A 12,296-nucleotide genomic window follows, 5' to 3' on the forward strand; every position below is an offset into this window, starting at 1 on the left:
ACCAAAAACAAAACAAAAAAACAAAACAAAACAAAACAAAACAAAAAAAAAAAAAAAAACTTAAACAAATAAATGAATCTGAATCTGGAAGGGAAAGACCCTCAGGGTTTCTGGCCAAAGTAGATTGCTATTTACATTCAATGTGAGTCAATCAGGACCCAAACAATGACCAAATGGGACCTTTTGGTGGCCAATCAATTACAAGAACCAGTGGGGTTTTGGTTTAAGACATGATCCTTAAGAAATCTAGTCAGTAAACTCCAAGATATCTTGGGAGGGTTCAGAGATCCAAAAGAAAAAGAAAAAAACAAGCTTTTAAGAGCATCTCTAGGTGAGGCTTTCTGGCTTTTAGTTTTCCAATCCAATCCAAACTCCCTTTATAAACTTTTAAGTTTTAGCTTAAGCTGTTTGCTGAACTTGATATTCCATCTTCAGTCTCCATACATTTGTATAGGCAAGTCCACATGCCAAGTTTGCACTGCTTGTTTCTATTGGTCCCAGTCCATCTTTTTTCAAGGTTGAAATATGGTGCCACCTCATCATTGCAATCTTTCCTGATTCCCCTATTTGTTGGTGTTTCCTCCCTCTTTAATATACCTTTTATTTCGTGTATCCAAATGTTACCTACTCTTCAGTAACGCTCCCTCTCTGTCGATCCCCTAACTTTCACAGCAGACCTTTTGCTGGCTTCTTCATCACCTCTAGGACCTAATCTCCCTTTTACTTTCTAGTCTCTCTTTGTGTATTGTCTTAAAATAGGCAATTCCATTAGAATAGAAGTTCCTAGAGGTCAGACTCTTATCGTGTTTGCTTATATTTGCATCCCTAAAGCTTAGTGCCCCACCAAGTAAATTAGCCCTGGATTAGGAATTCTAGCTATTTGTAGGTGCTGCAGTATTTCTATCTGCAAGTGTCTATTAGCAACAACTCATAGCAGTATTGTTGTAATTACAGAAGGCATTTAATATATGCTTGTTAATAATTATTATAGTTAACATTTACCTAGTACTATGTGCCAGGAATTTGCTAAGCGGTTTTACATTTATCTCATTTGATCCTCATAACAACTCTGAGAACAACCCTGTATCCCCATTTTACAGATGAGGAAACTGAGGCAAACAAAGGTTAAGCCACTTGCCTGATTTATTTATACATTACCTCCTGCTTTGCACAAATGGATAGCAAATATTTGTCAAATGTTATTTTAACTGGCTGTGACTCTCTCCTGCTATTTCACTTTTCTTCCCTAACACTTGTGATAACTAAATGACAATTATCTTCATGTGGTTATGAAAATACTTAAACTACAGATTTAAATGATTACTTTTTGGCTAATATAGGTTGTGAGTTTGATGTTACAGCTAATGCTGCTGCAAATATTTCTGCACCTAATGAATTGAAGCAATAGATGATTTCAAAGATATGGAAAGATTTCTGTGAATTGATGTAGAATGAAATGAGCAGAAACAAAACCATTTATACTATAACAAAATAGTACAAATATGAACAATTTCAAAGAATTTTATAAACTGAAGAATGAAATAAGCAAGCTGACCCATACAATAGTTTAAAAATTATCAATGTAATGACCACATATGATTCTAAAAGACAGAGGATGCTCAAACTTGCTATCCATTAAAGAAGTGATAGGTTTAGATTGCAGGAGACATAATTTTGGGGGATATAGGTATTGGGAGAATTTGGTTTGCCTAAGTATGCATATTTGTTTTAAGATTTTTTTTCTGCTTCAGTGAGGAGGGTGGAAGAGAAAAAAATGATATCTATTAATTCTTTATTAAAGAAGTATATGTATGTGTTTAATACAGATGTGAAATGCTACATAAACTTTCAGTCAAGGTCACTGTATTATTATTACTTAAACATTTTTGTTACGAGGCCTCTCAGAAAATGGGAATAATCTGCAAATATCTGTAATGTAAAAAACCAAAACACAAAAATAAAACAGAAAAATTAGTGCAGTCGTAAATTTTTCTGTAAATAACTGTGTATGTGTATAAAATCAATTATTTCCCCCTTTGCTTCGTTTATCTTTGTTCTTTCAATTTGGAGAGCTAAGTGATAACAGTGAAATAATCACTGGATTCTAATCTTAGTTAGAGTCGGGACTCTAAATCTTAATTTTCTTATTTCTCAAGCAGGGATAATATATTAGCACAAGAGGATTCATTTGCTGTGGTTCCTAGGCATTCAAGTTCCATATGAGTTCCTGCAACCATTTTTATATACCCTTTTCACTAATGTGAAATGAAGACGGTACGAGTAGGTTATATCCATCGTGTCCTCCTGTTTTAAAGCCTTCCCCCTATGTCAAGTGGGCTAATAATAAGAGCAGTGTACTGTCCTGGGAACTAGTCTTGGCCAGAGGAAACCCGGATTCAAATACAACTCCTAACGCTTAACTAGCTAAATGACTTCACCTTGCAGCCTCACTTTCCCAGTCTGTGAACTTGAGACCGCACTGCCTTTTCTCCGAGGTCTGAAAACTGGCTCTTCCCCGCTGCCCTTTGCCTGCTCTGGGACCGTGGGCCAGTGACTTTCCCCTCTGAACCTCGGTAACAAGGATGCACTGATGATCTCATTTTAGGGGCACTCATGTTGCAGCCCAGGGACGCGCGCTTTCAAATTTCTGTTCCGCCACTCCCCCACAGCTTCCGACCTCCGTGTCCCTTTCAGCTTGCACACCTGTCGCTCTCAGGGAGCCCAGAGCAGCAGTCTCTACCCGAAGCAGAGCTAAACTCGGGCACGCCCGCCCCCTCCGCATCGCTTACTCCGCTCCGGGTTTTGCCGCTCGCTCGGCCCAGCGGCCCGTCGGGGGCGCGCTCGGCGCTGGAGCCGTGGCGGGGACGCGCAGGGCGGGGTCGCGCCTCCTCCCGCGTCTCCTGTTTCAGCCGCTGCTACAGGGGCACCCAAGATGGAAATCCAGGGGCTGCTCGCGGCCCAGACCCCGCGCGAGAACCAACATGGCGGCGGTGGCCGCGGCGGCGCCGCTTGTCCCCGGCCGCCTCCGCCGCTGCCGCTGCCCGCGGCCTCCCGAGCCTGCGGAGGGTCCGGCCCGCCGGCCGCCTCGGCCCCCGCGCGACGTCGCCTGGTGCTCCGGGGCCCAGAAGATGGCGGGTCGCTGCTGCGACGAGAGAAGCCGCCGCCACCCGGGGAGGCCGAGGTGACCTCGGCCGCCGACCTGAGCCTACCGCTGCTGCTTTTGGAGGAGAAGCCGCCGCCGCCGCCGCCGCCGCCTCCACCCGGTCCGCTCACTGATTCCGGCCCCTCGGTTTCCTCCCCGCAGCTGCCGCTCCTTGCGCCCGAGCCTGGCGGCGGCGACTCCTTCCTGGTGGTGCTCAACCTAGGGCGCGGAGCCGAGGCGGAGGCCGGCGCCGGGGCGGCCAAGCCCAGGCCCGGGGAGGCGGCAGCGGCGGCCACGCTCAAGGACGAGGGCGGAGACGGCGACGAGGCTGGGGGCGGCGCGAGTCCGGCTCCCCGCGCGCCCGCCCGGCCCCGCGAGCAAACCCCGACCCCGGCGCCCTGTGGAGCCCCCGCCGTTCCTGCCGCCGCTGCCGCCTTCTCGGGCACCATTACCATCAACAACCAGAACCTCATCGTGCGCATCGAGAACGGCTTCCTGACGCTGGCGGCGCCGCTGGGCGCGGAGCCCGGAGCCGCCAAGGCCGGACCGCAGTCCACGGTCCCGCTGCCAGACCAGTCCCCGCCACTCGGCCACGCCGATCCGCCCGAGCTGGCCCTGCCCGACCCCGTGGCCAGCTTCCTGCTGGCCGAGCCCGCGGCCAAGGGCCCCGCGCCGCCGGCCGCCCCACCGGCTCCGGGGACCGAGGGCGGCGCGGGCGGGTCCGGCTCTGGGGGCGCGGGCGTCGTGCTAGTTTACCACTGCCCCGAGCCCGGCTGCCCGCAGACCTTCCCCAAAAAGCATCAGCTGAAGCTGCACCTGCTGTCGCACAGCAGCACGCAGGGCCAGCGGCCTTTCAAGTGCCCCCTGGACGGCTGCGGCTGGTCCTTCACCACGTCCTACAAGCTCAAGCGGCACCTGCAGTCGCACGACAAGCTGCGGCCTTTCAGTTGCCCCGCGGGGGGCTGCGGTAAGCGGTTCACCACGGTCTACAACCTCAAGGCGCACATGAAGGGCCACGAGCAGGAGAACACGTTCAAGTGCGAGGTGTGCGCCGAGCGCTTCCCGACGCACGCCAAGCTCGCGGCGCACCAGCGCAGCCACTTCGAGCCCGAGCGGCCCTACAAGTGCGAGTTCCCCGGTAACGTCCCGTCCCCACCCCTCCCCGCCCGTCCCCGCCCCCCCCGCGGAGTCCCCTCCGTCCCTCCCCCCATCCCCACCCTCCCCCCTACCCCCCGCGGGGTCCCCCCCCCACCCCTTTCCCCCCCACGGGGTCTAATCTAGGCATGCCCCTCACCCCCGCCGCCGGCGGGTGCTCTCCAGGCCCTTCCCGCCGGGCGGATCTTCAACAGCGGCGCACTCCATCATCTCTCGGGAGACCCCTCCACTCCTTCACCTCTACCTCAGCCTCGAGGGGTTCCTCTCCAGACCCTTTTCCCGCCCCCAACCCCCGCGGGGTCCCTTCCAGCCCCTCACCCCGTCCCCAACCCCGCAGAGTACCTGGCAGTCCCTCACCTCGCCCCCACCCCCGCGGGGTCAGCTGCATCCCCTCTCCCCGTCCCCTCCCCCTATGGGGTCACCTTCAGCCCCTTCCTCGGGGGGACCTCCAGCTACATCCCCCATCCCTGCGAGGTCACATCCAGCTGCTTCTCACCCATCCCCACCCCCGCTGGGTCACCTATAACCTCTTCACGGGGGCACCTCAGTTAACGCCTCCTACCCCCCGCAGGGTCACTTCCAGCCCCACCCCCGGGGGTCCCCTTCAGCCAGGACCCGCACCCTCGCATGGTATTCTCATTCCTGTGGGGGCCTCCAGCAGCCGCTGTCCCCCCACCTCAAGGGGTACCTCCCCCAGCGGCTGTCGCCCTGCCTCGAGGCCTCCCTCTCCCTGCAGTAGCCGCCCCGCCTCCAGAGGACCCTCCCCTTGTGGCTGCCCTCCCTCTTCGAAGGGGACCGCCCCCAGCGGCTACCGCCCTGCCTCGAGGCCTACCTCTCCCTGCACTCTCCGCCCAGCCTTAAAGGCCACCTCCCCCTGCAGTAATCATCCAGTCTCGAGGCCTACCTCCCCCTGCAGTAGCCGCCCCGCCTCGAGGCCTACCTCCCCCTGCAGTAATCATTCAGTCTCGAGGCCCACCTCCCCCTGCAGTGGCCGCCCCGCCTCGAGGCCCACCTCCCCCTGCAGTGGTCACCCCGCCTCGAGGCCCACCTCCCCCTGCAGTGGCCACCCCGCCTCGAGGCCCACCTCCCCCTGCAGTGGCCACCCCGCCTCGAGGCCCACCTCCCCCTGCAGTGGCCGCCCTGCCTCGAGGCCCACCTCCCCCTGCAGTGGCCACCCCGCCTCGAGGACTACCTCTCCCTGCAGTTGCCCCGCCTCAAGGGGAACCTCTCCCTGCAGTTGCCCCGCCTCGAGAGGGACCTCCCCTTGCTGCTGTCTCTCGGCCTCGAGGGGAACCTCTCCCTGCAGCTGCCCTCCTGCCTCGAGGGGCACCCTCCCTTGCGGCTGTATCGCTGCCTCAGTGGGGACCTCTCCTTGCAGCTGTCCCTCTACGATGGGGATCACCTGTCTTTTACCCTGCCCCCAACCCCGCGGGGGTCCGCAACAGCCTCCCGCCTCCACCTCAGCGGAGTCATCTCCAGCTGTTCACCTTGTCCTCAGCCCCCAAGGGGTCACCTCCGGCTCCCCCTGTCCCCAGCCCCGCCGGATTGTTCTCCAGCCCCTACCCCCGGGGGGACCTCCAGCACCGTGCACCCCCCCTGATCAGGTCACCTCGGGTACCCCGGCGCAGGAAAGACCCAGCTTCGCCTTATTGTTCCATTGGGTGTGTACTCTGTCTGTTCGGCGCTGCCGGTTCCCTGGGGAGGCCAGCGGAGATTGCAGAGTATCAGGGTCAGGTTCCGAAGCTCCCGAGCAGGGGTATTCCCTGGTCGGGAGCAGGTGCAGGTAGGACAGGCCCAGCATCCTCCCGCCTGGGGCTTCTTGCGCTCTCCCGTCTCCACCCCTTTCCCCCTGAGACATTTTTCCTTCATGGAGGCTGGCAGTTCACAGGTTAGGAAGCCTGTAATGGACTGGAGCCTGCATGAGAGGGGGTGGGGGCCCAGCCCGCAGCTGGCCTGCCTTACAAATGAGTGGTCAAGTTTGGCCCTGGAGGTAATGGAGAGGCAATTAGTAGGTAGACTTTCCCCACAAACTGATTAGGAAATGAAGCTGCTTTTGATTGCAGAAATTTTAGGGGAGCTCCCATTTTTTTTATATCCAGCTCTGGGAAAGTGTTGACGGCCATTTAAAATTTTTTTTCTTTGAAAATTATTTTTACATGAATTAATAATTTGTCCTTTCTACTCCCTGATTCCTCCACCCTAGTCCTAAACAACAAAAACTGAAAACTAAACGTTCACCATAATCTGGTATATGTGAGACCGTGATCTCAGCTTTCCCATTTGGGTTTACCAATGAGTGTTGGCATCTGAGAGCTTGATGTAGGGGCCTTGTTTTACAGTCTTGGTTATTGGGATTGGAGCCAGAAGATGGGGACTAGCCTTCTCAGCCCTTCACCAGCCTTGGATAGTTCACTTTGGGTTTCTTCATTTTTAAAATGGAGATAACACCTTCTGAGCAATAGGGATGGGCTTTGTACTTGCTGAGCTACAATATCCATATAAACTCTTTGGAGAGGCATCAGGATGCAGGAGATAACCATGGAGATGATCCAGGATCAGTGAAAGCCTGACTTCCTGGCCCACATCATTTGTGTGACTCAGGGCCACGCTTAGTGTTCTAGAGAGAGAAGGTGCTGCCCTACATTGTCAGAATTTATTCAGTGTCTGAAATTACAGGTCTGGTCTATCTCATATCCTATGAGAGAGAGACAGAAAGACAAAGAGAGACAAAGAGAAAGTGTAGTGGAAAGAGCCTATATTTAGAATCAGACCTGTATTCTAATCCTGACTCTTAAGTCCCTTAGCCTCTCTACACCTCTGTTCCCTCATTTGTGAAATGAGGGCAGATCACCATGAGGTAGGTAGGGTTCTTTCCTGTTCTAATGTCTTTTACATATGGTAATATTACTCACTTAAAGAATATGTGTTTGTTGGTTCATCCATATTCTCCAACAGAGTTTTTGGGACTCAGGATTTTTAATATAGGTAGAGAGATGTGTCAGAGTTGTCTCCCAAACCCAAATCAAACCAATAACCAACCCTCTCAAAGGTTTGGTTTGTTTGTTTCAGATGATTCCCTTGGGAAGGACAAGTTCTAATCTCATGTTATGAATGAGCATGCTGAAGCTCCGAGGTTATACTGATGTTAAATGTGTTTTCCATGGTCATACACCTTGTAAGATTGGATTTACTCCTTCTTGCCAGGCCAGTCCATACTGTCTAGTATGCCATACTACCTCTCATCAAAACTAAGAATGGGATGAAAAGCCACCTTTAGCACTTGGATTATTTGACACCTCTCCCATCCCCATCCCATCACCAAATCTGGTAGTACAATAACTAAGATTTATAATTTTAGACAGATACAAGCATAAGTATTTAGATTATATAAACTTTAGCTCTGACCACTCAGAATTTGTGAATTGTTCATACTAGAAAAACATAATTTGAAGCATCCACATTAATGGAACCCCAAAGAGTTTCAGCCATCGATGTGTGCACTATCACACTGCACATTTGTGCAGTTATTTTTAGTCCATTATTTTACAAAGCAGTAGTATAGACATATTACAGATGAAGAAGGTAATACAAACAGATGAAGAGAATCCAGTCGTTCTGCTAGTAATTTCAGGTGGTACCAGCTGACCCCAGTTATCCACATTTTTAAGGATTACAAATATTCATTTATTTGGATACCATGCATTAAAAAATAATTATTGTAGCTACTTCTAGGCTTGACAGTTTTATCTCTTCCCCCTCTGCTCTATTGACTTTCCAGGACAATGACCAATTCCTTAAGATCCCAAAGTAGTTCTCCCTTATCTGAGAAGGCTCACAGGTTAGCCAGAGCATATCAAACAGCCATTAATGACTCTGATTCTCTGGGGATTGAGATGCTCTGATGATTCCTAGCTGACTTCTCTGCTTCACTTAGCTCATTGGCAAAATGGTCGTGAAATCTGCACTGTGTGCATATACCTCAAGGTGCAGTATAAAGCAGTTCTGCTTCCTGCTGTCATGGGTTTGTTCAGTTCCTTTTTATAGATCAGTGAGTAGAAGGATAGAAAGGGAAGTGACTTTCCCAGAACCACACAATTAGCTAAAGGCAGATCTTAAGCTAAAACTCAAGGCTCTTGGTTCCCAGGTCAATGTTCATACTAAAGATGGTTGGATATAAAGAAGGTATTGGGAGGGTTTTTTTCCCCTTCCACAAACATCTGTGACATTTTGGACCTCTGTGTATAGGAGACTTGAGTTGAGGGATTTTGCTGTTAATCGGTCTTCTTTTTCTCTTAAGGTTGTGAAAAAACCTTCATCACAGTAAGTGCTTTATTTTCCCATAACCGAGCCCATTTCAGAGAACAAGAGCTGTTTTCCTGCTCCTTTCCTGGATGCAACAAGCAGTATGATAAAGCCTGTCGCCTAAAAATCCATCTAAGGAGTCATACAGGTTCGTTGTGTTCAGGGACTCTCTCTCTGCAGTATTTTGGGAATGGTAAAATGGAAACTCTTGGGAGAGTAGCTATGTGTAATTCCAGCTCGAAACTTTTTTTTTTTTTTTCAGGTGAAAGACCTTTCATCTGTGATTCAGATGGTTGTGGCTGGTCCTTTACCAGTATGTCTAAACTTCTGAGGCACAAAAGGTAATTCTGATGCTTCGGAATATGTCTAGAACTCTTAAGAAATACTGATGTGTGTAATGACCAAAGATTTCACATCATTCTGCAAGATTTGGATCCCTTATACCTGGCCACTTAGACAGCAGTTTCCTTGTCTAATATTTATCTTTTTAAAAGATAAAAAAAGAAGAGTGTAGTGAACCAGTTTGGAAAGTAGCTATCTACCTACTCTTGGATCTAAGCAAAAAGACATATTACATAACTGGCTTGATTAATTAGGCTAAAGTTTCTAGTGACTGTGTGGCTGAATTGAATCTCAGACCTATTTAGGTAGACTAATAAAGATTATTTTTTCAATTAACAAGCTATTTCTTTTTTTTCCCTTTCCTCCCCATGACAACAGTAACCAAAATATAATGTGATTGTTGTAATTTTGAAGATCGATAATTTGTTTAAAAATGTCATTAGCAGATTGAATTGCTTAGGAGAAGGTTTGGGATTCAATTAGTAAAATCAATCCTCTCTCTAATACTTCTTTTGGGCAGGAAACATGAAGACGACAGGAGGTTTACATGTCCAGTAGAAGGTTGTGGTAAATCATTTACAAGAGCAGAACATTTGAAAGGCCATAGTGTAACCCATCTGGGCACAAAGCCATTTGAATGTCCAGTAGAAGGTAGAATTTACTTTTTATTTTTTTTTCTAATCTGAGCACTTTATGAGACTTATACAGTTAATAATATTTTTAGTTCTAATACAGTCATTTGCTTTAAAAGATCACTTTAATATTATGGGAATTTGGAAAATGCTTAATGAGTACTATATTTTCCTTATTTGTATCTTTCCATTAAAATCGAGCAAGAATTCGCGTTAAATAGTTCTTATTAGCAGTAATCACTATTTAACATATTCCATTCATCACAAATTGTTAAAAGCACCTGCTTTTTCACGCAGGGCCTTGCATCAAACTCTGGGACTACAAAAACAAAAAAGAAACACTTCTTATCTTCAAAGAATTGGTGGTGGTGAGGACAGGAATCTATGTTTAGGAATTTATATACAAAATAAATCCAAAGTTATTGTGGCAGGTGAAGAGAGAACAAGGGGGCGCAACGACAGGGGGACATAGGCTCTTGTTGGATGTAGGCGGTGATATTTGAGCTGACTTTTAGAGGGGTCCTTAGGATTCCAAAACATTGAGGGGAGGAAGGAGAGCACTATGGCCAGAGAGATAACCCATGTGTACTTAGGCACTAGAGACCAATTTGAAAAAATAGGGAACATGAGCTTAAAGCCAGATTTTGAAGGGCTTTAAGGATTTTGAGCAGGGGAAATAATACCTACTTATTTCCTCCTTATTTCTATGACAAATTACAAATTCCTAGCTCAGCATGTAAAGGCCTCCACAGTCCAGTGTCAGCTTGCTGGTCAGCCTTTCACAAACCAGGATCCAGCTAGGCTAGACAAGAGCTACTGTTTGAACTTATATAAACCATCTTTTTACTACTTCTTTAGTTCCCCCAAGAAATCTTCCCTGGAGCCTTCCCCCTCCTCCAATTACTTGTTAGTATTCTATTAAATCATTTTTTTTTAATTTACTTGGGTGAATGAATGAGCAAACATTTATTTATTGGTACTTAATTATGTATCAAGTATTGTTCTAAACACTAGGAGTCCTGACCTCCAGGGGCTTGCTCTCTAAAGGAGGTGATAATGCATATAAGGGAGTGATGTTTTGGGAAGAGCATTTTTGTTCCTAAGGTTGTTAGGTAGGTGGGGATACGGCTTGAGAGGAATAGATTAGCATACCTTTTCCAGCTTTGACAGCAGTGATATGATTATGAATCCAGCTTGGGAAAGGATAGGAGGGCAGAGGAAGATGTCTAGATTGGTGTCTAGATGGCAGAGATTGAGCATAGCTGGAGCCATGGGTGTGTGTGTGTGTGTATATGTATGGATGAGTTTTGTCCCCCCTGGTGGGGATAAGCTTTTGAGGGCAGAAGTCGTTTAATTCTTCCTGGAGTCTAATACAATTCATTCTCCATCTTAGACACTTTAGAAGTATTTGCTGATTTGATTTGAAACCCCTTATACTTTTGTTCCAGGTTGCTGTGCTCGGTTCTCTGCACGGAGTAGTCTGTACATCCACTCAAAGAAACACCTTCAGGATGTGGATGCTCTGAGGAGCCGCTGCCCTGTATCAAGTTGCAATAAGTTGTTCACATCCAAGCACAGTATGAAGTCTCACATGGCCAAACAGCATAATTTTAGTTCAGGTATTGTCATTCTTTCACTTCCTAGAAGACAGCCATGTTCAATGATGTGAAGACCTTCAGACTGGAGTTGTTGGTCCTTTGGGTCAAGATTTCTGTGCCATTGAAAAACCATTTCAGAAATAATTAAATTCCCCCTGAACTGTCCAGGCAGGATTGGGGCTGGATAGAATAGAAATAAGGAAATACTTGGGGAGAGACAGGAAGAAAGCAAGGTTGTGAAAGTCCATAGCTACCCATCTATCTTCCTGCTTCCCCAGTTCATCTTTAAGAATCTTGAAAGGAGGAACATCCAGGCTCTTTGCCAGCTAATACCTTTATGGTTTATTTACAACTAATGAAGTGATTATTTGATTTGTTTTTCAGAGTGGAGGTGATGAAAATAACTACTGTCTGTAGACTGTGAAAGGTCTGATCCTAATTTTAGGAATTATTTGTATTAAGTATAACTAGTCAACAACAACAATTCTTGCTCACTCTGAAATGCAGAACTGGAAACTGAGAAAGTCCCTATCAGCAATCAGCATATATTGTTGGGAAGACATAACTGTCCAACTTAGTTATACTATGCTCAATTCTAAACACTGGCTATAAACCAAGGATTTAATTTATATACAAGTCATGACATAAAATGTTCTCTTTATCGCTTACTGCTCTTCTTCCAGTGACTTGAAGAATTAGAGAGATTCTCCCAATGGGAGAATGGGGAGAGATTGGGAAGATGGGATAGTTTCCTTTTTCAGTGTTCTTTAGATTCTTCTGATTGTAACAGAACCAGAAACAGAAACAGATTGTTGGTTATAATATATCTCTAACACTTATTAATATCTTTCGTAATAAGGAGGGGGTGTTCAGTCTGAGGGAGAAATTTAGCTAGGCTAACCTGAATTAATAGGGGAAGGGAATAAACATTTATTAAGCTCTTACTGTGTGCCAAGCACTCTGCTAAGTACTTTACAAATGATATCCCCATTGATAAGACAGGAGAAAAATTCTGTCACTTAGACAACAAAGAATCTTGTTTCCAGAGCTTCTGGTTATGGGAAACATAACAAAAAAAAAAAAAAAAGAAAGAAAAAAACACTTGATTCTGAACCCTTGAGAAGG

At 47.6% G+C, this 12,296-nt stretch overlaps 1 protein-coding gene across 10 annotated transcripts in view; it reads left to right on the forward strand.

The window, feature by feature from the left end:
- Positions 1-1,013: 1,013 nt before the first annotated feature.
- ZXDC (ZXD family zinc finger C) overlaps positions 1,014-12,296 on the forward strand; it is a 30,404-nt gene continuing 19,121 nt past the window's right edge. For 2 of the 10 annotated variants that reach the window (XR_007951407.1, XR_007951413.1), the window contains exons 1-5: positions 1,014-4,280; positions 8,595-8,747; positions 8,862-8,940; positions 9,462-9,592; positions 11,022-11,192. Coding sequence is in view for 7 of the 10 variants with exons in the window: in XM_051983039.1 (XP_051838999.1) it covers positions 2,933-4,280; positions 8,595-8,747; positions 8,862-8,940; positions 9,462-9,592; positions 11,022-11,192 (1,882 nt within the window). In the remaining 3 variants the exon portion in view is untranslated. The remainder of the gene's footprint in view (positions 4,281-8,594; positions 8,748-8,861; positions 8,941-9,461; positions 9,593-11,021; positions 11,193-12,296) is intronic. The other 8 variants (XM_051983039.1, XM_051983040.1, XM_051983041.1 and 5 more) reach the window with 6 other exon arrangements.

Source organism: Antechinus flavipes, chromosome 1, assembly GCF_016432865.1.
Source record: "Antechinus flavipes isolate AdamAnt ecotype Samford, QLD, Australia chromosome 1, AdamAnt_v2, whole genome shotgun sequence".
NCBI classification, from domain to species: Eukaryota; Metazoa; Chordata; class Mammalia; order Dasyuromorphia; family Dasyuridae; genus Antechinus; species Antechinus flavipes.